At 40.2% G+C, this 26,538-nt stretch overlaps 1 protein-coding gene across 1 annotated transcript in view; it reads left to right on the top strand.

Moving 5' to 3' along the window:
• Positions 1 to 26,538, top strand: part of snx29 (sorting nexin 29) — a 164,471-nt gene that overhangs the window by 119,659 nt on the left and 18,274 nt on the right. Inside the window, exon 19 of the mRNA XM_072667776.1 lies at positions 10,857 to 10,997. Coding sequence (XP_072523877.1) covers positions 10,857 to 10,997 — 141 coding nt within the window. The remainder of the gene's footprint in view (positions 1 to 10,856; positions 10,998 to 26,538) is intronic.

Below are 26,538 nucleotides of genomic sequence, written 5' to 3'. Positions count from 1 at the left end.
AAATAAACCTGAATAAACCACAAGGAGCTGTGGATATTAATGTTATCGGTTGCGCTAGGTTACTGTATTTAAGTGTTAGTTTGGAAGATTTGTACTCCAGTACTTACTTGTTTCCAAGTAGAAATTCATAGAAATTGGGGGAAAAAACGCCCCTGCTCTGGTACCCCTGATAATCAATAATAGTAATCATAGAGCTGTAATATGGGATCAAATTGGCCTGGGGTCATAGAGTAATATTCTGTTTCACAGGAGGCTCTTCAGTTGTATTTTCATCCAAATTGGCCATGTCTGTGTTTTTCTTCCTACTCCTCTGAGTGAAGTATAGGCAGAAATACTTGGTGTTCTGATCATTTCAGTTCTGTCCAGAATCATAAATCATCAGTTTTCTATTATTTAGTCTCCAAGTGCACATATCCAAGATCTTTGACTACACATTAAATGTTTTCTAAATCGCAAAAAACAAACACTTTCTAAAACAAAAGCTTTCGAAATCGTAAAAATGAAATCTCCCCATATTATGAAAAAACAAAAATCATTCTAATCATGAAACAAAAACTTTACAAATTGTCAATCAAAGACTTGTCAAATCGAGAAAATGTTTTCTAAAGATTAACTTTACGAATCACTAAGTGAAACTAAAGTCAAATTGTGGGAAATTTACTTTGTTCTGACCTTAAATAAGAGCCAGGCTTAATTTGAGTCTGTTTTCTCTCCATTGTGCTCTTTCCTGCGCAAATTGTAAGAATGAAAACTTTCCAAATTGTGAAAATGAAAACTTTCCAAATTGTGAAAATGAAAACTTTCCAAATCGTGAGAATGAAAACTTTCCAAATCGTGAGAATGAAAACTTTGCAAATCGTAAGAATGAAAACTTTGCAAATCGTAAGAATGAAAACTTTGCAAATCATAAGAATGAAAACTTTGCAAATTGTGCGAATGAAAACTTTGCAAATTGTGCGAATAAAAACTTTGCAAATGGTAATAATGAAAACTTTGCAAATTGTGCGAATGAAAACTTTGCAAATCGTAAGAATGAAAACTTTGCAAATTGTGAAAATGAAAACTTTCCTAATCGTGAGAATGAAAACTTTCCTAATCGTGAGAATACAAAGACTTCATATCGTGAAACAAAAAACTTTACAAAGCATGAAGCGAAACTGAAGTCTGAATGTTGAAGGTATTTTACTTTGCCATGAGCTTAAATAAGAGCCAGGCTTAATTATTTAATTAATTTAATTTCATTCTGTTTTCGCTTCATTTTGCTTTAACAGAATAATGGAAAATGTAATGTCATATATAAAGTTGTAAACCAGCAATTATTGGAGAATTCCACACTTTATTGATAACCAACCCAAGCCTTTTTTTTTTTAAGATTTTGTGAATCTTACTTTAGGCTAAACCTGTGTTGGGGGGCGGTTGTGAGCACAAGTACAGCACAAGTGATTACAGTGCCCATCCCTAGCTAGCTATATTAAAGCCCTCCTGATACATGATCTTCATTTCGATTTCTCTCAGTGTTCTTTAAGATCACACAGAGACAAAATGTCATCTGAAACTTGAAACTCTCTCTCACACACACACACACACACACACACAGACTTCTGTCACCCGAGAGTCACTTGATTCCACTCATCCCACACAGGTGACAGATGCTGCTGCTGAATATTTCTAATTAAAGAGTCCCTCCTCACTCCTTACTGATCCCCCCCCCCCCCCTCTCTCTCTCTCTCTCTCTCTCAGACTTTCTCTCTTTCACTCTTTTTGACTCTTTCTTCCTCTAGGTCTTTCTCTCTCCCCCTTACTCCCTTGCTCTCTTTCCCCCTCGACAATTTTCCGAATGAATTCTATTTTCTGCCTAATTTGGCAAATGTTGCGTCTCTGTGGGTTCGTAGAGGAGAGAATGAACTTGGGCTGGATGAAACGATAAGTTTCCGTGGCTTGTAGCCTCTGTCTTCCCCTTCGCACAGCTCTGTAGAATCAGTGTAATTAGATCGTGCAGGTGAATGTATCACTTCTTTAAGGTCCATTACTGCTGCCTGTTCTCTGCTTAGATTTAGACGGGAGGGCCATTGAGTGCATGAAAGGATCAATGGGGAATGGGCCGAGGCCAGCTAGAGGATGATTTTCACCAGAATCTTGGCTAAAAGAGAAAAAACTTGCTAAGAAAGGAACTGCTCATGCTTAAACACATTTCCCCCTGATGTCCATAGTGTGGTTAAATGGGGAGGATGCCCCTGGGGTAAAATGCCCTGCTCCCGTCTTAATTATAATAGTCAGTGCCAGGTTGCTTGATAAATGACCAGGTTTATTTATGTCTGTCATGATAATTAGGTTATTGACATACCAACAATATATCGACATGACCTAGGTCATTTTTGCTGCCTGTTATGTTTACTTCCAAATTTAGTTAAGTTTAGTAAATGTATTAGTTTATTTAATTTAGTGTCAGTACAACTAACAAGTGTCAGTACAACTAACCTAAAAACTTATCTGAACCATACCATCCCACCCAGTTTACTGAGCTGGGAACAAAAATATAAACTTTACTGAACAATAATATGCTCATAAATATGGTAACTCTGTTTATAGTCAAAGATGCATTTAAAAATGTGCTGCAAACTTTTGACAGGCCAAAAAAATGAACTATTAAAAATGAAACGTTAATTTCTTGGTAAAAAGGAGTACTTGCAGTTTTATGCTGTAACATCGTTATATATGATAATATGTGTGTATGTATGTATGTATGTATGTATGTATATATATATATATATATATATATATATATATATATATATATATATATATATATATAATATCAGTGGCATAAAATGGCCATAAAAATGGCCTTAAAATGACTAAATATTATTTATCGCAACTATTTCTGGGACAGTATTTAGTCAAAAAAGTAGTTATCGTGGCAGTTCTAGGTTGCAATTGCAGAAATGCATAGCTAAATGACTGGATAAAAAATCTGGTTTCCACAGAGTGAACATAATTTCTAGTTACTCTGTGCAGTGGCTGTATGTTATATGTTATGGCCAATGACTGTATATCATAAACAGCACCTTGCAAAAGTCTTCCACCCCCTTCAAAGTGATCAGGTTCATGTGGACTATAAATGTGTATTTATTATTGGAAACCAATATGCTCTTCATTATTTGTTATTGGATCTTTAAACAACATTAAAAACTAAACAGTTGCATAAGCGTAAGTCAGCCCCTTTTGACTAGTCCTTGGTAGGACCACCTTTTGTTGTAGTAACAGCTTTTAGTCTGTTGGGTAAGTTTCTACCAGCTTTGATCCCCATTTGGGAGTGATTTTTACCCACTTTTACCTTACCAGGTTTGGTTCAGGCTGTTTCAGTTGATTGGAGGAACTTGTTGACTGCAATTTTCACGCCAATTGCCACAGATTCTCAATTGGATTGAGATGCACTTGTAGAACCAAGGTAGAACCTTCAACTTTGTGTGGTTCATGTAGTCCTGTGTTGTTTGGCCTTCTACCAGGTCTCATTGTCCTACTGTAAAGTTTCTCCCAAGCTCTAGGTTTTAGCAGACTGACATGTCCTTCAGTTTTAACAAGATGTCCAATCCCTGCTAAAGAATGATGCACAACATAATGCTGACACACAATTCTTCACTGTTCGATGATGTTTGTTGAGGAATAGGCTATTCTCAGATTTTGCGCCACACACAAACCCACAACAAAACCTTGATGCTTTGACATGTTTTTTCTTAAATAATGGTCTCCTTCTAGCCGTCCATCAATACAAGCCAGTTGTATACACAGCTACTTATATTGTTGACTGGTTCACCCCCCCCCCCCCTCCACATTCTAAACCACTGAACTGAACTCTGTGGCTCCTTCAAAGTGATACTTGGCCTTTTTCTTACAAAAATGTTTAAGCAGTGCGTGGATGCTATAATGGAGCATCCTTGCAATGGATCGAAGGTTTGCTCTTTGTTGATTCATCCAGAGGTAATATGCAGCTGTGAGATGCTGTGGAGGTATTGCTTTAAAAGCCATTTAAACATTAGATTGAGGCCTCTGCCATCGTGTGCTCCGTCACAGAAACATGTAGCGCATGTAAAATTGTGTAATGAAATTTAATGGGGACATAGCCTTTTCCTACAAGTGAACTCAGTTCCCTGGGGTCCTAATAGAATGACTGTGGCAAGCTTTGGTCAAAATACCACAAGCATCGAGCTGCCCTGATCAAAATGGCCAATAAATCATTTAAATGATAATAAGCGTCTGCTCACCCCAACCCCCCGCCTGTTTCCATTACTCATTACTTCACCTTGAGTTCACATCCACATGTAATCTGCAGAAGGTACTGTAAAGATATTGCTTTAAAAGGCATTTAACATTTTGGTTTAAGAGGTCTACCATCACGGATTCTATCAAAGAAACATGCAGAGCAGCTGGACTTCATCAGAAGGTCTGAAAGGTCTAAACTAGGAAAATTATTTTTTATATTTTATTCATATGCCATCATAGACATTTTTTTTTCAAAAATGGACATGTTGCAAAGGTGGGTTGTGGGCATCTTCAAAACATCATGCTCAGCCTGACACCAGACATGTGAGAATAAATTTGTGTGAAAGTGTGTGTGCTCTGAATGTAGTGTGTCTTCTCAGTGTGATCATCAGCCTCTGTAGCTCGGGGCTCAGACACTCATCTCTCCGCTGACAGCTCCAAATCCACTGCGCACCTCAGCAGGGGTGTGTGTGTGCGTGTGTGTGTACCGAAGTCCCTATAGGTAGATGCGGGTCCCCCAGGAAGGAGGGAAGTAGGGCCCTCAGCGTGATTCCTCTGGAGATGGAGGGGTTCCAAGCGCAACTTTTACCGCAGCTGGGCACCGGCAATTAGACACGCTGCCAGGCCGCATTTCAAACCCAGCACTCTCCAGCTTCAGTTGAGCAGCACACAGACCGAACACACAAGCTCACACAAACACACAAAGTCGAGGAGTTCTGTCAGAGCGGTGTGTGTGTGTTTGTGTGCTAATCTCAGCAAAATGTCTCTTCCCCATCTCAGTCCCCCGGTGAGGTACACTTCCTCTTTCAATAAGGATATAATGAGATATTGTAAATGCCTTCATGGTTGGGCAAAAAATATTAGCATCCTCCCCCAGGCTGACATTTGCTTTTAGTATGAATCATTCACTGTGGCTGCTCTCTTCTCTCCCTTATTATTGTTTCCTCCAAAAAGAAGATAAATGTTGCCAGAGCCATTATCATGTTTAACGATGCTTTATGGGTTTTCCATGTCTGCAGAACAGCACATCTGTATTCCTGACAGGATTGTTCAATCAAACCATTCTGACTTCTTGCAGCTAAAACTTCTAAAAACGAATAATATATTTTATATTTCGAGTTTAACCATTTTTATAAGTATCAAAATATTACATTTGAAATCGTGTTAAAAGGGGACCCTTAAAAGTGCTTAAAGGCTCTTTTCCACAAGTTAATACTACAAGGATCAAGCCTCAGCAGCAATCTGTCTAAAATAACCCTGCTCAAAATGGCAATCTGTTCCTGTTAATAATAATAATAAGCCACTGCTCATCCCACTTGTCCCAGTTGCCCCAGTTTACACTAGCTAGGTAACCTTTACTTCACCTTGAGTTCACATCTCAATGAGTTTCACAATGGGTTTATCAGAGCTGAAATAGTGGGATCATTTGACATCATTTTGTTGTCCTGCTACTTATTGTTCAGAGAAGTGTTGTTGTTTTTATCAATAATTTATGTGCAAATTTAGCCTCACAGTCTTAGTATAGGCTTACATTTGACTGATGTATCGGTCGGGCCAAGATCCCTTTATCTTTTATCAAGGAAGTGCTTTGATTTTTAAGCTTTCTAGATTTGGCATTTAGCAGGAAGTGATACTGTTTCTTCTGAGCCGTTCTTAGTGGAGCAAAAACAAATTAATAATAATAAAGTGTTTAATTAATTGAACCGATTCCAGTGATTTATGATGTTGCCAGTGCCATTATCATGTTTAATGATGATTTTATTTACAGAAACAAAGCGTCGATTTCCGCTGGCAGACTGAGTCCTGGCCCCTCACATTCACTTTTTTGTTAAAGATAAAGGAAGAATTAATTTGCAATTACTGAGGGGGAATGATTGCTCTTTAGAGGATGATCTGTTTCCATAAATACATATGCTAATGAGGCTACCTCAATGCGATTATGCTAGCTTTAATACACCATGAGTTTGTCATTTGATTTCCTTCAGTTGAGACTGTGGATCTGTGTGTGTCAGACTTTGTGTGTTCTCTATAGTGACAGCGCCTGAAAAGCTCTTTTGATTAATGGATACCGTGTCTGACCTTGTCTGATTAGATTGTGTATCAATGCAGAAAAGCCGCTTGTATCTAGTGAAAAAGTAAAAGATTGGTTGGAGCGCATGAGTTTTACCTTCAAATTTCTCCTCAATTTCAGTCACATTCATTTTCCTATTTCTGATGGACCAATCAGTATATTTCAGTATTCTAATGAGTTACAACATTCATATTTTACCTTTTCTCCTGTGAGACCCTCCTTTCAAGTCAAATGCGAGAGATTGCGCCTCTCTGTTTGTTTTATGTAATGTTCATTTCATAATTTTGGAAAATAAAAAAATACATCGAATGAATAAACATTGACATGGTTATATGATTATTATAGTCCATGAAAATTAATAAAGCCCAGCTAAAGACAAATGCTCTAAAATTTATGGGAAAACCCCATATCTACATTCGTTTTCTGTAGATGATGGGGGACTGTAAGGGCCATGGTAAAACCCTCAGCCTTTTGAGGTGTGTTTAGCATTGTCATTTTGCCATTTTCTTTTCATCAACTTTAACTGAATATCGTTTTCCCCTCTACCAGTACCAAGTGTTCCCCGTGCCACTGGCAGCAACATAAGCCCAAAGCATGATCAATCCTTCTCTGTCCTTAAAATCTGCACCCTTTTTTCTCCATATGACTTATCTTTGCGGCCTAATTTGACTTTATCTGTCCATATGGCTTCATTTTAAAATGCATTTAGGCTTGTTTAGATGTTTATTAAAAACAAAAAAAAAAGTTTTTCTTGTTACTATTCTTCCATGAGGGTGATAATTGCCCCGGTGTCTATGCACAGTATAACCCCAGAGTCTGCTAAATCTTCCTGAAGGTCTTTTGTGGTCAGATGGGGATTGTAATGCGTCTTTCTAGCAATCATTAAAGTAGTTCTCTCCAAAGGTTTTCTTGGTCTTCCAGACCTTAACTTGTTCCTGTTAATTACAAACTTCTTATAGCCCTTTTCTGCTTTGCAGACATCGATTATATTCGTAGTGCTAGGAAGCTCATGGCTGCTGATTAAGGTTTGTGGAGTCAGAGAATTTATATAGCTTTGAAAGTTGCATCACCAAACTTTTTCTAACAATGATTGTGAACAAGCGTAATACATAACCATACACAACAACTAGCCTGAACACAGCCTTAAAATTTAAGGTCTGAGGCCTTGATGCATGTTATTTTAGAGCTTAAATATTATTAGATGCCCAAACCTTTGCAAGGATTTCTTTCCTCTTAGTTCTCTGTAAAATTCTACAAAGCAAAAATATAAAAATTCCAGTTTTGTAAAGGTGGTTAACTGACCCATTGACATTAAACTTGACCACAGATTTTATTAACGGCATTAAACAAACAGTTAAGTCTACTAATTGTTTATTATTTATTTATTTATTACTTTTCCATTTCATCTTGCTCCCTAACAATTCCTTAAGTTGGTGCCTTATGGTTTAAATGTACATGAAGTACTGGGAATGAACTTATATAGTAATTGAAGAAGCAACAATGTTTTCTTAAGGGCACCGAGATTTTAAGATTGAGGTTTATGTTGCTTTATCATGCGTTATTGCAAACTGGGACACATGACTTAATTTACATGTAAGCTGCTCAAATGAGTTTGAAGGCAGCTGTTATGCTTATTTCGATGATCTTTCTCAAATATGCATAATCTCTTTTTGTTTGGTCGCTGTCAGATTGAATCTGGAGTGGAATGAAAAACCCCAAACCCATCCCAAAACCCTTCAGTGAACAAACCAACCTAACAGAATTTCAGACAGAACTTGTACCTTATTAGCCAGTCTGTTATTTATATATATATATATATATATATATATATAAACTTCCTGGCTTTATCTGTACAGCACAGTATGCATTTGTCTAATGTTTAATGAAAGCCAGCACTTGGAGTTACATATTTCAGAGGTTTGTGTGGATAAGCACATGCAGGGTTTGGCATCTGTACTGTGAGTCCACATGGCTGTTCTCAACATACCGTATAGGAGCGCAGAGCTTTAGCCATTGATCTGGCCAGAGACATGCCATAACCAGAACCCTGTCTGTCTTTCACCTGTCCCTTTGATCCAGTACACTTATTTAACTCTCAAAACTAGTACAAACTCACAGTTGGAAACCGCTGTCATTTCCATCCAACAGGGATGGAACCAAATGAGATGACATATCTGAGGCTTTAGGCTGAGTGTGTGTATATATGTGTATGCAATTCCTGTTTATAAAAATAAAGCATACTGTATTTAATGTGTCATTAATTTTGCAAGAATGTGTTAAATTAAACATAAATAGTACTTATGCTGCAGAATGTGCAAGAAGTGTGTATCAGTGTGTCTCTGATGTTGATGAGCTTTTACTTAGAGTCAAACCTTTGAACATGACTGTATGTATTTATAGATAACATAATAGCACACAAAACAAAATTCTGTCCAATCTCTGATGTTTCTGTCATTGTAATGACAAATAATACAATTCTGTCCAATTCCAGATGTTTCTAACGTCATAATAGCCTAATCTCTGGTGTTTCTATCATAGTAATTAAAGGCAAAATATTATTCTGTCCAATCCATTATGTTATGATACCATCATAAATACAGACAAAATATTATTCTGTCCAGTTTCTTTTACATCTGCCATGTTTCTGTCATCATAATAGCAAAAATGTCTTCTGGCCAATCTCCTGGTGGTCCTGCCAGCATTATAGCACAAGTGCCATTCTGGCCAATCCTTAATGTTTTTGTTATCATAATATCAAACAGAATGTCATTATGTTCAATCCTTAACTTTTTAAAGTCATAATAATTAAAAATATCATTCTGTCCATTTTCTGTTGGTTCTACCACCATAATAGCAAAGATGAAATGATGCCCCATCCCTGATGGTTCTACTGTCATAATATAAAAATACTGTTCTGCCCAACCCCTGATGGTTCTAATATCATTATTGCAGACAAAAAACATTCTGTCCAATTTCTAATGTTTTCATAATTGTGAAATACTGTTCTGTGCAGTTCCGAATGTTTCTAACAACATAATAACAGACAAAATACCTTTGTGTCCAATCTCGGACAATAATTAAAGACAAAATACCCAAATATTGCCTTTTGCTTCATAGGAAAATTCCTTTAATATTTCAAACCATTATACATAATACTCATTGTGTAATTCATTGGTTAAGAAAAAAAAACATGGTCACAAAGTCGGTTGTTAGGTGTGAAACATTTTGTTCTTGAGAAACTTACTGAGACAGGATTGTTCACAGTGGTGAGAGGGAGCAAATATCTGATGTGTTTAATGCTGCTAAAAGCTTATTTACAGTTTATTATGGCTAGATTATTGTTGCGGTACATATCTGGTATATAAAGGCAAAATGCATTTTTTCAGGTTTACCACAATTTTGCCATCGTCAACAATTAGATTTACTGGTGGTTTTAAGTAGTAAATAAAAGGAAATCTGACCATTTCACATCAGTGCTGTTGTAATGATGGAATGCAGTGTAGCTTTATTCCAGATGTAATGAGACCCATGTTTTCCAGAAGGTTCTGCCTTTGAGTCATCCGTCCTGTTGCTGCCTCTCTCTTTTTCATACACATACACACAAATGCACACAATCCACTGCTCCTCATACCCAGTGGACATGTTGTATGAGAGAAAGTGTGTGATGTTGCTGTGATCAGAGGGTCTACTTGGTTCATTTGAGTTACAGCCGCAGGGCAAAGATGGGAGAAGTAGGTGTGAAAATAACATCGGCCTCCTCAATTGACCCCTTCTGCCTTTTATGTAATTGACCACCTTATGCACGTATCTGATCAACACGGTGCTGTGGTAAATGACCCAACAGCTTTTAACAACGTTCAGTCGAGATCTGGACATGAATTAATAAATAAACACACAATGCAGCTTTTAGATGACCTCCATTTATAGAACTTAAAGATTTCAAAACCTGTATCTCTCTCAAACCTAGCAACTGGTTGTGCAACCCTTGGCAATTGCAACTGCAGTCAAACATTTCCAATAACTTGTGAGGAGTCTCCTACATTCCTGTGGAATTTTGAACCACTTGTCTCTGCAGGTTTTTTTTATTTGACTACATTAGAGGATTTTCGAGTGCTCAATTATGGTCCTGTAACAGCATCTCAATGGGATCCATGTCAGCACTCCAAATCCTTAATTTTGTTTCTTTTGATTCATGTAGAGCTTGCTTCTGTGCTTCGGATCATTGCAAGGGTCCTCCCCGGTTCATATTCTGAGTTAGAGAATGAATCCTACTGCTACACCAATGATAGTCTTGGGGAAACTCTTTAGATAAATGCAAAAATTTACAGTGCTGGCACAAATCATTGCTGACCAAAAACAAAAAACACTACAGCTCACATCCCATTTGACAAAAAACATCTACATGCCCCTCATCAACATGAACCTACCAGTCTCAGTGGAGCAAGCAAAAAATCTAGAGCTTGTTTACATTATACTGTTATGCTAGATTATCTGTGGAATACTGATTATGTATTTCATGTTTCAGGTGTACATCAGGATCTTGGATAACGAGTGGAATGTGTACCGCCGCTATGCTGAGTTCAGAGCGCTACACAATCACCTCCGCACCCAGTTCCACCAGGTTGACACCTTCAACTTTCCTCCCAAAAAAGCCATTGGAAACAAGGTAAGTGCACCTGGTGCATTCCCAGCTCTATGATTTTCATGGCTAAGCAGCTGGGTTAGCATGTCTGTAGTCCAGAAAAATACCTTGCAAGCTGCAAATGCTGCCACACATCATTGTTTATATGCTTTACTACTGCGGTTTTACAGTGCAGTCCTTGTGGACCCCCAGCCAATCTCAGTTGTTGTTCTCTGTGAAATAAAAGGCTGAGGAATCAGTTGAATTAAGAAAACTAGACTGAAAAATGTCTCGTGGGTTTTCACTGAAAGTGGGAGAGCTGATTTTAGGTTGATTGGATGTCCAGCTATTACCTTTGCCTGGAAATCGGGGCTTGTGTGGTTGCCTGGTTGCGGCATCTCTGGAACATTTGTGCATGCTTTGAGGTATGAAATGATATTGATGTTGTTTTTAGCATGGATTTGTAGGACAGTCCACTTTTAACACAATGCAGCAACTTCATTGATTTTCTCTTATACTGCCAATAGTCTTCTTAGATGCAAACTGATATTTGGTAGACTGAAGATTCATTTAGAGTACATAATAGAAAAGTTTGGAAACTAGCCTAAACTAGAGATGGCCTGTATCAGTATTAGTGATTGCATCGGTCAGTGCTCATTTTCAGCATTGGTTACAGAAAAAAAAAAATGTTACCATCATCTCTAGCTTGAACCTACACCAACAGGGTCTCAGAAATGTACCCCTATTTGCACTACCAAATTGCATGTGCATAAAGTATACATATAAATTCAGTACTCTTATAGGAAACATGAGCTACAATATTTTTGCTAACCTAGACCGGTCAACCGAGATGTCCTCTAGACACATCTCACATCTTCTAAAGCACCATATAATACCAGTTTTGGGGTAGTTACTCAAAATAATGTAATCTAAGTTATTGATTACTTCCCTAAAACTGTAATGTAACTGTAATTATTACTTCTACTTTACTACCTGGGGTAGTCCTGTTGCTGAAGAATGCATGGAACAACATTACATTTGTAGTGTAAATTCTTTTCAGAGCATATTGGACAACATTGAAGGATCACCCTGTTGTACATTGGTGAATGGGCTGAGTACACTTTCTCTCGGCTTGACACCTAAGCATGAGCCAACAGTGCAAGAACGACTGCTTTCCTTACCTGCTTTCTATTTTGTCTTCTCTCTCTTTTTTGTCTGTTTCAAGTCCAGTCAAGTTCTTATTGTCATTTCAACTACATACAGAGTACACAGTAAAACATAACGTTCCTCCAGGACCATGGTGCAACATAGAACACATGGTGCATACAGAACACAAGTGCAACACAATACAGACAAAGAATAATAAATAAATTAGGGGTATTGTGCAAATTATGCAGTGTTTCATCCCCACAAAAGTCCATGCAGGTACACTGTAAGCTTAAAGGTTCTTTGACTAGTAATTATAGTGGAATCTATGGTTCTATGTAGAACCATCTAAAACTCCTACCAATTTCTACCAATCCAAAATAGTTCTTTGAGTTCTCATGGTTCTATATAGAAACATTGGACAGAAACATTGGCTTTACTTCCCTTTTTAAGGAATTTGTTGACTTTGGGTAAGGAACATTGGGGTTTGAGTAAGGCACTATATAAATTAAACTCCATATTGTTTTTAAATATCCACAGAAACCCTACGCCCAGGTAGTCACACAGTCGGAACAAGTGGTCAGCCAAGACTCCAACCCCGTCGACTAGAACCCTGTTTACACCTGGTCATTTCACATGTCTTGAGTAAGATAATTGTATCTAGATAGGGGTTGGTCACATAAAAATACAAGTGTAAATGCTCCCAAGGCACATTTTGAACTTTAGGAGGGGGTCTGAAACAGCTTTTAGCCAAGTGTAAATGGATACGTCTCTATAAGCCACATTCAACAACAAACACCCCACACAGTACTGTGACAGCAGTCCCTCTGCGATACTGCCACCACTGGGTTAGACGAATTACAATCCCTATTCCAGTTACAGTGTTTTAAGACTAGTGCTTTGCATCAGTGACTCTCTTAATCCCTGTTTCCTTTGTTACTCTCTGTGTATGCCCTCCAACTGTACCTTTCCTCTTCAGGTGTAATATTTCCCAGTTTTCATATGTGCCATGTCTCTGCCCGGTCAGGTTGCTGTGCACAGTGTAAAGGGGGGTAGATTGGTTTGGCAGGGGTAATCCAGCCCTCTACCCTGCAGCCCATCAGAGTCATCAGAGGAGCAGGGCCGCACAGGCTAATGAGGCTGGCCCCTCTCGTCCACCTCCTGGCTTTTCATTTCCCTTCTTATTTTGTGGCTCAGTCGAGCTGGCGGACGGTAATTGGCCCGTGGCTCCACTTCCTCTCTCCTGCCTGTGATTTTGAGCAGGTGCCAGCCGGGCCTGGTAGCCCCGGATCAACCCTTCAAAGGTAGGACTTTTTAGAGCGTGAAAGGCGGAGCTGATTCACCAGGACCCAGGCTCACAGCGCTAGCCTGCCTCCCTCCTAAAGGACGACCAATCAAAAAAAAAGCCAATCAGTCTGTGAGCAGGTGTGCTGAGAACTTGGAGCTGCTCTGAGGAACACGAGGAACTAGGCACTATCCTGACACAAGCTGTTTCTTTCAAGATTAAAAAAAAATGAGGCAGCAATCAAAGCGCCCCCTATCATCAGTAGATTGCTGGTTGAATCCCTGGTGATGCCACGGCTGTGTGTGGCTGGGAGTCCCAGCCAGTGTAAGATGACTCTCCCCATTCCCAAAACCCCATCACTCAGTGTGAGTGATTCTTTCTGTTGGCTGATGTAACAGAACTGGCTGTCCAGTGTTGAGCTGTCCAGTGATATTGCACTAGCAGAAGTTTGAGTCATGTAGCTAGATTTGACCCTTCCAGCGCTGGTGGCATGTGTTGATGGAGTCCTAGCTAATAGGTGTGAATTGGAAATTCGCAAAATTGGGGAACAAATTGGGCGAAATGGAAGTAAAGCTAAAACTTGGCTCTTTTGAGAAATTATCACTCAGTGTGGAATGTTGCTGAGTAAATGCCAACATAGAAGTTTGTGGCACAATAAAGTTTTTTTCTGTTTTTCCTGAAGTTCTTTATATAACCATGACACATTGCTGGGTGCTGACCTCGAGTGGTGTGCCTGATCCAGATAGTGGCTTCGTTTTGCTGATGCAAAGGAGCCTCTCGCTCACCGTAAGCAGAAAGCCTGTCTCTGTTCTCGGCCTTTTGTTGCAGAAGAGCCGCTAACTGCCTGTCACCAAAGTGTTGGCAGGAACTTTGACATGCAAATCCAACTGGAGTGTAGAAGCCCTGAGGGCTCTGTTAGAACAAGAAAGCAGGAGAGAGTGAGACTGTGCAAAAGAAAGAGAGAGAGAGAGAACCCCTTTACAGTGTAATGAGCACAACGGTGGTGGTTTGATGGCGACAGATTTTTGTTGTTGTTGTTGTTGTTGTTGGTTAGCCATCATGTCAGTTTTAATCCCATTCTTGTTTTCTGTGATTGGCCTTCATCAGAATCACTGGTTTGTTACCTAGGTAAAGGTGTTATGCTGGGCGTCTCAGATCCTCCCTGCTTAAAAGGGCTAATGGAGTCTTTCCCCTGGTCATTGGCTATACTAAAGAACCCTTTTAGGAACAAATTTAGTAATGTGGACAGCAACTCTGTTACTGAAACACGTGTGTTTGTTACATTTTGCGCCAGGAATGCATTGTGGTAGAGATAACCACTCCAGCTGAATTCATATCTGTCCTAATGTAAAGGTCTTAATTACCTGGATCAAGTGTGCTGGATTAGGGTTGGAGCTAATCTCTACAGAATGGTAGATCTCCGAGACTCGTATTGGACACCCCTGCTCTACTTGTTTAATCAGTTGGTCTTCGAACCAGTAATTGGGTATATGATGAGTGCTCCTGCTTTATTGGCATGACAACCTGCCAGCAAGACTTGCTCTTTGTGAATGAGATTGCACACCCCCTGGTCTAAGTGTTGGCCCTGTTTTTGGGAGCTCAAATTCGACCCCAGAGAGGCCACAGTTATAAGTTACCAGGGGTCCAAGAATACATAAATGTATGTAAGTATGTAAGTAGGATGCCACTGTGTAGCAACCTGAAAAAGCTAGATCTTGGCTCTTTGCACTTGAAACAGTTATCACTTGCCTGCCTTGCCAACTGTGGGAGTGGCTTTCTCATGCTTTGGATCCTGGATGCAAACCTGAAAATAAAAAGAGGATGCCTTCTACTACAGGACCATGATCCAAAATGTAGCTCAAAATTAATCATGGATTACCTGAAGAGACACAGACTGGATCTTTTGGAATGGTGCTCTCTGTCTCCTGATCTAAACATCATAGACAATATGTGAATAGACCTTAAACAAACTGAGCATTCAAGATGACCCAAGAGCATCTCAGAACTAGAGACCTTCTGCAAAGAGGTGTAGGGACAAAATCCCAACAAGAGCCAAACGTTTAGCTATAAAAAGCAAGCTGTGATTTGCAAGCTGTGATTTCTGCCAAAGGGGATGTTATGAAGTACATAGTCTGTTGCACCGGCCACATTCATTAGTTACTTAGACTGTGTTTTCACTTCTTCTCAAAAACGACTGAATGTGTAATTTGGCCAAGTTTACCAAAACTTTGACATTTTCACAATTGTAGCTGCTGTTCCATGCTGCTGGCCTCCGGACTTTCCCTTTCTCAGCAACTCTGTGCTCATGTCTTTTCAGCATCATGTCCTGCCACTACGAGACTTGCTTATTGTCGCTTCTTAACAAGGAGCCTCTGAGCTGTCCCTCAGAATGATTGTTAGGACTGACTGTTTGTCAGGTATATTTTCCTGTAATGATGAGGGAATGCAAACTGAGCTGCCAATGGGGAGCTTTGAGACCTTTTTGAATGTACAGTCGTGTGACAAAAAATAGGATGCCCCATTAGATGTTTATTCTGTATTATGAAAAATGGCCATAACAATATTTGATTTTCAAATATAATGTTCAAACAGTATTTATAGGTAAAGGTTCTATAATGGCATTGCCTTTGCAAATGAGAATTCTACTGAAGAAAATTTTAGGACACCCAATGCCCTAACAGCTGGTATCCACCCCCCCCCCCCCCATACCCCCATTGTTTGTTTGTTTTTAGTTAGTTTTTTGTTTTTGTTTTGTTTTTTTTTTGGTGTGATGTTTAAGGGGTTTCTTGCATGCATAGCCTGTGGCAAATCACCCCACAGCATCTGGGCTTTAACTTGACCATTTCAGAATGTTCCATTTCATTCTTTTGAACCAGACCTTGGTTTACTGGATTTACTGGAATGTTTTGGGTTGTTGTCATGTTGCATGGTCCATCCCCACTTCAGCAGTAGTATTTGGACAGATGGTCGCACATTTTCATAGTATTCCTTGTGGATTCTATGATGGTGAGCTTGCCAGTGTTTGTTCTGGTGCTCAAATGCTTTGTTTAGGTTGCACCAAACCAGTCTTCCATTACAGTATCTAAATAATTCTGCTTTGGATTCACCTCTCCAGAGGTCCTGTTCTCATTTCAGACAGAGGGGCGGCTGATTTTGAATTGTTATTGCATACACCTTCTTTCTGAAGGCCTCAAGGTGCTCTTTATATCTTGTCATGATGAAACCATCATGAGCAAACCAAACTATTTTTTTTTTATTTAATGAGGCTTAAATAAGACATACTTCTCTAATATCCTCTCTAACAAAGTTCTAATCATCTGTTCTAATTATCTGATGTTCTCGGCCTGATTCTAATTTTAGGCATTTTAAGTAGTAATTAATGTGGGGTGCCTCAAGTTTTTCTTCGAAGACCATTGCATTAATATTAATTACATTTTACAAATTATGGTAAAACTTTAGTATCTCAGCATTATTAAAATGAAAATTTGGAAAGAAGCTTTCATGGTATCCCATATATATATATATATATATATATATATATATATATATATATATATATATATATATATATATATATGTGTGTATATATATATATATGTGTGTGTGTGTGTGTATATATATATATATATATATATATATATATATATATATATATATATATATATAGAAACAATCTAGCTATTATCAAATAAAGTGGTTAACATCTAGCAAACATCAGCCTAAAGTAGAGCACATCTAGCTAACATCAGACAAGTAGTTAACATGTAGCTACAGGCAGCTAAGAGTTTTTATTATCAGCTAGAGTAGTAACATCTAGCTAACATAAATGGAATTGGTTACCATCTAGCTAACACCAGCCTAGAGTAGTTAACATCTCGCAGACATCCGCCTGGAGTAGTTAACATCTAGCTAACGTCAGATGAAGTAGGAACATCTAGCTTACACCAGCCTAGAGTAGTTAACATCTAGCTAACATAAGCTGAAGTGGTTAACATCTAGCTTACACCAGCCTAGAGTAGTTAACATCTAGCTAACATAAGCTGAAGTGGTTAACATCTAGCTTACACCAGCCTAGAGTAGTTAACATCTAGCTAACATAAGCTGAAGTGGTTAACATTTAGCTTACACCAGCCTAGAGTAGTTAACATCTAGCAGACATCCACCTAGAGTAGTTAACATCTTGCAGACACCAGCCTAGAGTAGTTAACATCTTGCAGACATCAGCCTAGAGAAGTTAACATCTGTCTATCATCAGCCTAGAGTAGTTAACATCTTGCAGACATCAGCCTAGAGTAGTTAACATCTTGCAGACATCAGCCTAGAGTAGTAACATCTAGCTAACACAAGCGGAAGTGTTTAACAAGTTTTCATGGTATCCAAGTTTTTTTACATGACTGTAAAGGGTGCTGCAGATGGAGTCAGTGTAGTGGAGATGAAACACTCCCATAAGCTGTCGCATATGATCTGCCTCTGAAAGCTTTACTGCCCTTCTCATCATGCACCCGTTGACAGCGCAGCAAAAGTAATTACCCTCCCAGACCTCACCTCTGCCTGAGTAGAACACATAGCAGTGGTACACCACTGCTCAGTCACTGCTCCTAGCCTACTCCTGCCCATATTTGATCAGTTTTGGGCTTTCAAAACTTTTTATGCTTCAAGAAAGGTGTAAAATATGGAAATCTACTAAACCAAGCTGTGCAGGACTCGGAGAGTTCCCTATTCACACCTCTGAGTCCCAGCTCCGGAACTGCAGGCGGGGGTAAAACTAGGTTTTGCCGATGTGAGCAGGCAGGAACAGCTCCAGATTAAAGATCAAGGTGTTTAGGATCAAGCCTGTGCCGACTTCATTTGGGACCCTCGTTCCTGGTATAAAGTCAGTTGGCCTAAAAGTCAGTGCATTGCTTGCTTAAAAGAAATGAATAATTCCGACAAAAGGCTATAGACTGAAGAAAGGTTGGGGTTAGTATGATTAACTTTGTCATGGCACTATAAACTAAAAAAATCACTTGTTGCACCCCTACCCCAGCCTAATTGAATTCGATTTCGCAGTGTAATACACATGGCACATTTCAAGTTCGCTGCTGGAATTCCCCGCACAGCCCAGGGAGAGCCGACTGGGAAATCCCACTGCACTCCGCTCTTGTGAATGAGTTGGAGAAGCTCTGTGTTTTGGGGCCGTTCCAGGAATAAGAGTGTGTGCTGTGAGGGAATCTGTGACCCAGTGCTGCTGGTCTCCTTGCGTCCCACACCCCACCACCCACCACCCCCCACCCCGTCTGCTCAGGTCATGTCAGGCCTCTCCGCACACAGCTGTTCTGACAACTTCTCAGCAGCTGATTTGTCAGGGCCCGGACCCAGCTAAACGTGCTAAACGTTCCCGAGTGTGCTTCGTCAAATCCGCCCCAACTGCAGCCAAGCTCAGCCAGCCATGCTGAGAATGATGACATCAAAGAGCAAAGCTGTCTACTCTCTCAGTCAAACTGTCACCGCCTTGGCTCCTCTGCCTCCAGTTCTTTACAGCTCAGGAGATTATTATCGGGACCGAATTTACAGTCACTGTTTTGAGCTTGCGCCAACTGAGTCTTGCACAATGACTTTAAAAGGGGGAGTAAATTGTGAGGGTTCTGCTTCAGAAACGGACTGAGAAACAACAGAGAGGGTGTTTAAAGTGATAGTTCAGCTAGTGTAGTTAAGGTACAATGGGAACTTGTACTCCATTGGTAATTACTGTGCAAAATGCCTGCATGCATGAAACTCACACTTTACTTAGACCATGTCAAGTAATTTAAGTTTCTCTGACACTATGTAACATACTCCTTTCTGTATATACACAGTGCATGATGTGCTAACTAACTGATATTTATACACTACCGCTCAAAAGTTTTGGATCACAGTGACATTTTCTTGGTTATCAATGAAAACACACTTAAGATTATAAAATAAAGCAAATAAACAGGACATGCAGACATTGTCAGAGTAAGAAATATTGATTTTAATGAAAATGATGACTGTGTACTTTAAATTTTGCCTTCATCAAAGAAGCCGCCTTTTGCAGCAATTACAGCCTGGCAGACTCTAGGCATTCTAGCTGTCAACTTTTTGAGGTAATCTGATGTGATTTCACCCCATGCTTCCTGTAGCATCTCCCACAACATGGATTGGCTTGATGCAGTCTTCCTCCGTACCATACGGTCAAGCTGCTCCCACAACAGCTTAATAGGGTTCAGATCCAGAGATTGTGCTGGCCACTCTATTACAGTCAGAATTCTGGCTGACTCCTTATTTCTTAAACATTGCCAACACAATTTGGAGGTGTGTTTGGGGTCATTATCCTGTTGTAGGATGAAATTGGCCCCAATCAAGCGCTGTCCACAGGGTATGGCATGGCGTTGCAAAATCTTGTGATAGCCTTCTTTCTTTATGAACCCTTCCACTCTGTATGAATCTCCTATTTTACCACCTCCAAAGCATCCCCAGACCATCACGCTGCCTCCACCATGCTTGACAGATGGCATTAAGCATTGGTCATGCATCTTTTCATTGGTCCTGCGCCTCGAAATGTTCTGCAAGTGATCCTAAACTTTTGAGCGGTAGTGTATATACACACACATATACATGTGTGTATGTTTCTGGACACCCCTTCTAATTAACAACCATTCAGCTACTTTAATTTGCACCCATTGCTGATACAGATGTGCAAATACATAGCACAGCTAGTCTAGTCCCTGAAGAGAAGTATTGCCATTGATCAACGTGGACCTATAAGCACCATGCCTTACGCCAGGCTTGGGCTAAATAGCCCTCGGCATGGAGCTGTGGAGCAGTGAAACTGTGTTCTCTGGAATGATGTTGCTCCAGCCAGTACTTTCGAGAGGAGTTGGGGATGAGGTGGAGTGGTGATCATCCAACATCCTGAGCTCACTAACGTTCTTGTCGCTGTAAAAAAGCTAGTAGAAAGCCTTTCCCTAGACAGTTAGTCCAGCAAAAGCAGGAGGCACTGATTTTTAAGGCCCTTGATTTCAAAAGAAACAATCTAGTATATCAAATAAAGTAGTTAACAAACATAGCAAACATCAGCCTAAAGTAGAGCACATCTAGCTAACATCAGACAAGTAGTTAACATGTAGCTACAGGCAGCTGAGAGTTTTTATTATCAGCTAGAGTAGTAACATCTAGCTAACATAAACTGAATTGGTTACCATCTAGCTAACATAGTAGTTAACATCTCGCAGACATCCGCCTAGAGTAGTTAACATCTAGCTTACGTCAGATGAAGTAGAAACATCTAGCTAGCATCAGCCTAGAGTAGTAATATCTAGCTAGCATCAGTTAACATCTAGCTTACATCAGCCTAGAGTAGTTAACATCTAGCTAACATAAGCTGAAGTGGTTAACATCTAGCTTACATCGGCCTAGAGTAGTTAACATCTAGCTAACGTGAGATGAAGTGGTTAACATCTAGCTTACATCGGCCTAGAGTAGTAACATCTAGCTAACATGAGATGAAGTGGTTAACATCTAGCTTACTTCAGCCTAGAGTAGTAACATCTACCTTACATCAGCCTAGAGTAGTAACATCTACCTTACATCAGCCTAGAGTAGTAACATCTAGCTACCATAAGCTGAATTGGTTAACATCTAGCTTACACCAGCCTAGAGTAGTTAACATCTAGCTAGCATCAGCCTAGAGTAGTTAACATCTAGCTAGCATCAGCCTAGAGTAGTAATATCTAGCTAGCATCAGCTGAAGTAGTTAACATCTAGTTTACACTAGCCTAGAGTAGTAACATCTTGCTAACAAGCTGAAGTGATTAACAATCTAGCTAACAGTAGCCTAGAGTAGTTACATGTAGCTAACTTAAGCTGAAGTGGTTAAAATCTAGCTTACACCAACCTAGAGTAGTTAACATCTAGCTTACATCAGCTTAGAGTAGTAACATCTAGCTAACATAAGCTGAAGTGCTTAACGTATAGTGAACATCAGCCTAGAGTAGTAACATCTTTCTCACGTAAGCTGAAGTGGTTAACATCTAGCTAACATTAGCCTAGAGTAGTTACATCTAGCTTACACCAGCTTAAAGTAGTTAACATCTAGCTAACATAAGCTGAAGTGGTTAACATGTAGCTAACATCAGCCTAGAGTAGTTAACATCTAGCTAACGTCAGATGAAGTAGTAGCATGTAGCTTACACCAGCCTAGAGTAGTTAACATCTAGCTTACACCAGCCTAGAGTAGTTAACATCTAGCTTACACCAGCCTAGAGTAGTTAACATCTAGCTAGCATCAGCCTAGTGTAGTTAACATCTAGCTAACGTCAGATGAAGTAGTAGCATGTAGCTTACACCAGCCTAGAGTAGTGAACATCTAGCTTACACCAGCCTAGAGTAGTTAACATCTAGCTTACACCAGCCTAGAGTAGTTAACATCTAGCTAGCATCAGCCTAGGGTAGTTCAGTCCAGCGAAGTACATTAGCTAGACTAGTTCATATTTAACTAACATCAGCTGAACATCAGTTCACATCTACTTAACATGTTTGTAATAGAGAGACTAGTGCTTTCAGAATTTGAGCACCTTCACGTCAATCTGTTAACTAAGTACTTGAGGACCTGCGCAGTTACTGGTTAGCTATATTATCCTCGGTTTTAGGTGCCAAGCTCAAGCAACGAAACAGCAGTTGTTATTATTATTATTATCTTTATTATTATATATATATTTTTTGATTGTTTGAGCACCAGTGTTTGGGCCTTTTTGTTTTCTTCAATGTCAGTGTGTGTGCATCCTCAGTGAGGGCTCCTGATGTGTCTCCAGGCTGAGAGGCTAATAGAAGGCTGTGATTTGGGGATAGCAGTTGAGGCCCGGTCTGGCTGGCTGTGTGCACGGTGTTGCTGCAGACATATAATGGCTGACTGGTGAGTAGTGGCGCCAACCCCCTGTGCCTGTTCTTCACTGATAGCAGCCAAGCTGAATAGGAGCAAGCTAATCTACACACCTGTTCACATCTCCAGTACTTCTCCAGAAGCTGTGCTCCGAAACCTGAACATGTACACTACTCCCTCACACTGATTGTCTTGGCTCCTATGTCATGAGGCGGCTGTATTGCCAAATCATTACCTTAGTCAGTATATTTGGTGCTGATCGCGACACTGACCGAAAGTGGGTCTTTCTTCTCGTGTGGACCCTAGAGTTTCACTGTGGTTATACATATGTCTATACATTTCCAGCCCTGTTTCCTCACAGCCGGCTTCCAGCAGTTAGAAACACACCTCAGTTTGTCCTGAGTTTACCTCACGCAGCCAGTTGTTCATCTTCCCCAGCAGCTGTGCTGCACAGATGGAGCGAGGAATGGTGCTGGGGTTGGAATCCTCTTGTGCACCACCACAGGCAAGAACTGAGCCGGAGCTAGAGCCAGCCGGCACGTATCTGGAGCCAGTGTCGCGAATTGTTCGGTGTGTTTCCACCTCTGGGGGAAAATTGCTGCCTTTCCGGCCCACATAGACCTGCTGGTCTGGAAGCAAGGATCTAATGATGTAATTGGTCAGGGGGTTGGGGTAATGTCATCATGTAAAGTCACTTACTGGAGTCATTGCCATTTCATTTTCTTTGTGTGAAAAATGAGTGAGAGCAGCCCTAAATATGAGTCTAAAGTGATGCACTAACAGATGTCCACTTTGGCTAGCATGGTGCTTAGTGATTGGGGGGGGTTCATTATGTAATCAAAAAAATGACCGTTAACAGGAACGGTGGAGGTCAGGTGGAGGTATGGAAGAACTGCCTGTAGAATGGCTTGAACAGCAAACCCTAAAAACGTTTCCTTGCAAAAGACCTTCAGGAAGATTTAGCAGACTCTGAAGTGGTGGTGCGCTGTTCTACTGTGCAGTAATGCCTGCATATATATATATATATATATATATATATATATATATATATATATATATATATATATATATATATATGACCTTCGTGGACGAATCATCAAAAGAAAGCAATTCTTGTGTCTTCACCACAAAATTCAGCATCCCAAGCTTTTACTGGAACATGGGAACAAGGTATGTTTAGAGGATTTGCAGAATTCCTAAACAAGAACTCCTCTCCCAACTGTTAAGCACAGGGATGGATTGATCATGCTTTGGGTTTGTGTTGCAGCCAGTGTCACGGGGAACATTTCACTGGTAGAGAGAAGAATAAGATTTAAGATTTAATTAAATACCAGCCAATTTAGGACTCAAAGCTGAACATAAAAAGAGAATGGCTTCTACAGAGGGATAATAAGCCAAAATCCACAGTTGACTACCTCAAACGGCACAAGCTAAAGGTTTTGCTATGGCCCTCGCAGTCCTTCAACCTTAACATCATCAAAAATCTGTGGACAGACTTAAAAATAGCAGCACATACAAGACTGCCTAAGAATCTCACAGAACTAGACGCCTTGCTGGCAGTACGCCTGATGCGTACTGACCATGCAGGCCTCAAACATTTCATTTAGACCCTTGTTCCATTTAGTATTATTTTCAAATTAAAAACATTTTTATGTTGAAGTAGTTGTGTTGAGTAATGAGAGTTTGGGATGTATTTCGGAGTGTGTAAATGTCCTTTTTGAAAATACAAAAGAAATGTATCATTTAAACCATTCAAACCTGCTTACTGGTGCCCAGACTGAATGCCGGCTCGTGTCAGAAAAAGCAGGGGTGGAGATTCCCAGCCACTTAGGGGGAAGGTGGGATCTGCTGCTCTTGTCTTTTAAGATGACGGTCTCAGACAGCCACTTTGCTGCCAGTGCTACTCGCGAGACACTCCCCTGACCAGACTGTTTAGCGTGTCCGTGCCACGTCTCGCCACCTTCAGTCATTTGTCACTGCGCGAAGCCCTCGCGGATCCCAGCGACAGTCCTCCTGTCCAGTCGCTCTCTCGCTTGGTGAATTATTCATCAGCTTGTGCTGGGACCAGGTGCATTAGGTGGCCTATTTCTGCACATCACGTGTCCTTTTTTGTTTCTTAAGTCTGTAGTTTATGTTCAGGAACTCTGTGAGCTTCCTTTCTGGTCCGTATTGCTGTGGTCATTATTATGGTCCATTATGGGGTGCACTGCCTCCTGCATGTAATATTAACGGCACAGGCCTGAAATAAAAGGTTGAGGGAAGCATGTGAAGAGAAGACCGCGGAGCTGGGTGTCGTGTCTTTCTCCGGGCTTTTCCGAGCAGCTTTAATTGAGCTCGGCATTATCGCTGCATTAAAGATGATGCCCCCAGGTGGACGTAGCCTTTGCTAGTTATTCCTCTGACTTTCCCAACCCTGCTTTCTCCAAGTCAAAGTGAATAAATTATGACACGCATATTGTTGTATGCATATGCAACATGCATGCATGTGTAATGTGTTTTTTTTTTTTTTTTCACCTCCTTCCGAGATAAATAAAAAAGGTGCCAGGAAACATGCATGAGCTACATGTGATGGTTTAATGGACTGCTTTTAGGCGCTTTGTCAACCGTTGGCTTTTGGGAGTTGCTGGGGCGCAGCAGTGCTGCTGCTGTTGTAACCTTGTTTGGATGCTAGACAGCCTGTTCGATTAAATAAAGAGGTCAGTGATTTCTTAGGCAGGCAAAGTACCACCTTTTGTATCACAAAGCAGACTAGAAATGCAAAAAAAACCGTATTGTTACTTTTATTAATCTCATAGTTTACTATGCAGGAGTTGAATCAGTATTATCTGTGGGACCTTCACACAGCGCCACATTCACGTACGTTGACGTCCAGTAAAATTGCATTAAAGCACTTTACAAAGAACATAATCTTTGTATAGCAAAGTGACAGTCTAATTAGGTGCTCCCTGCCCATTGTAAGTGTTTCATATTCATTATTACAGATTAAACCATTATTAAAGGTCTTAGATCAGTATGCAATTAACTACTTCTTCCGTCTGGGCTGAAGTGCCTCGCTGGCTTGCAAAGAGCTGGAGTGGAGACTTTCGATGGGCCTGTGCGGTGAAACAAAGTTCTTTACCTAAAGCCTAAGACTGACCCGAGGTCACTGGATATTATGTTTATGAAGGAATGAAGGACATGCCATAAACCTCCCTGATTAACCACTCATCTCCTTTTTATTCAGCTACCAGCAGCTTGACCCAGATTCCCTCTGCTTCTTCCTTTTCCATTAGCATCTCGCTGGAGGATGTCATGGTTCGCTCCTCTCCGATGTACTGGAACTGCATGACTAACAACCTTCTTGCTCTTATTTATGGGCGGTATGTCTCTTTCATTTAAAACAGAGGCCCGCCAGCTGGGTGATGCGCTGTCTGTACCGCTACACTATAATCTAAACAAGATATTTGCTTTCAGTTTTAGTGGCGTTTTTAGCGATACATTTGAAAGCTAATGAGCATTAGCCCTGTCGCTGTTGCCAAGCAGTATCTTTTTTTTGTTTTGTTTTCAGAATCTGTTTGCACTTTACTTGTATTATCCAGGACCTGACAGTTAACTGCAGCATATGTATGCCATTTGCTCCGAGTGCTCTGATTGTTTAGAAATTGTTTAAAATATGTGAAAACTAAGTAAGTGCTAAGTCCTTTCTGAAAATGAACAGTTCTACTGTTGTACCGGTGTTATTTTAGGATACGAAAACAGAACAAAACAGACCACCCCAAACAAGCTCTGGCAGATTTGTCTGTTACATTCTCTTAGTGTAGAGTAGCAGCACTCGGGAAACACAGGGCTGATTATGCAAATTGTCTTAAAGCACAAGGTCATCTAAAACAGTAATATTGGGATATTTTGTACAACAGCAAGACAGACATGGTTCAGCAACAGCTTCAACAAGTCAGCTTTAACCTAACTCAAGGCAAGCAGGAAATGTGCATGTGTTGTCTTAGGAACCTTTACCCCTACCCTCTTCTAAGGTAAGGATTCACCCATCAGTTTTACATTTACATTCATGGCATTTGGCTGACGCTCTTAACCAGTGCTACTTACATTTGAATCATTTTACACAGGTAGGAAAATGTAGCGTTAGGAATCTTGCCAAGGACTCTTATTGGTGTTGCATGGTGCCTGGCCAGGACATCCTACCCAAGTCTTACACAGGGAAGGTGTTTTTACCCACTGTATTTTTGGGAAATTATAAAGGTTCTTATAAAAATAAGGGCACACTATATAAGTTTTGTAGA

Source organism: Salminus brasiliensis, chromosome 22 (assembly GCF_030463535.1).
Source record: "Salminus brasiliensis chromosome 22, fSalBra1.hap2, whole genome shotgun sequence".
In the NCBI taxonomy this organism is placed as follows: domain Eukaryota; kingdom Metazoa; phylum Chordata; class Actinopteri; order Characiformes; family Bryconidae; genus Salminus; species Salminus brasiliensis.
This window is presented reverse-complemented; position numbering and strand designations above follow the sequence as displayed.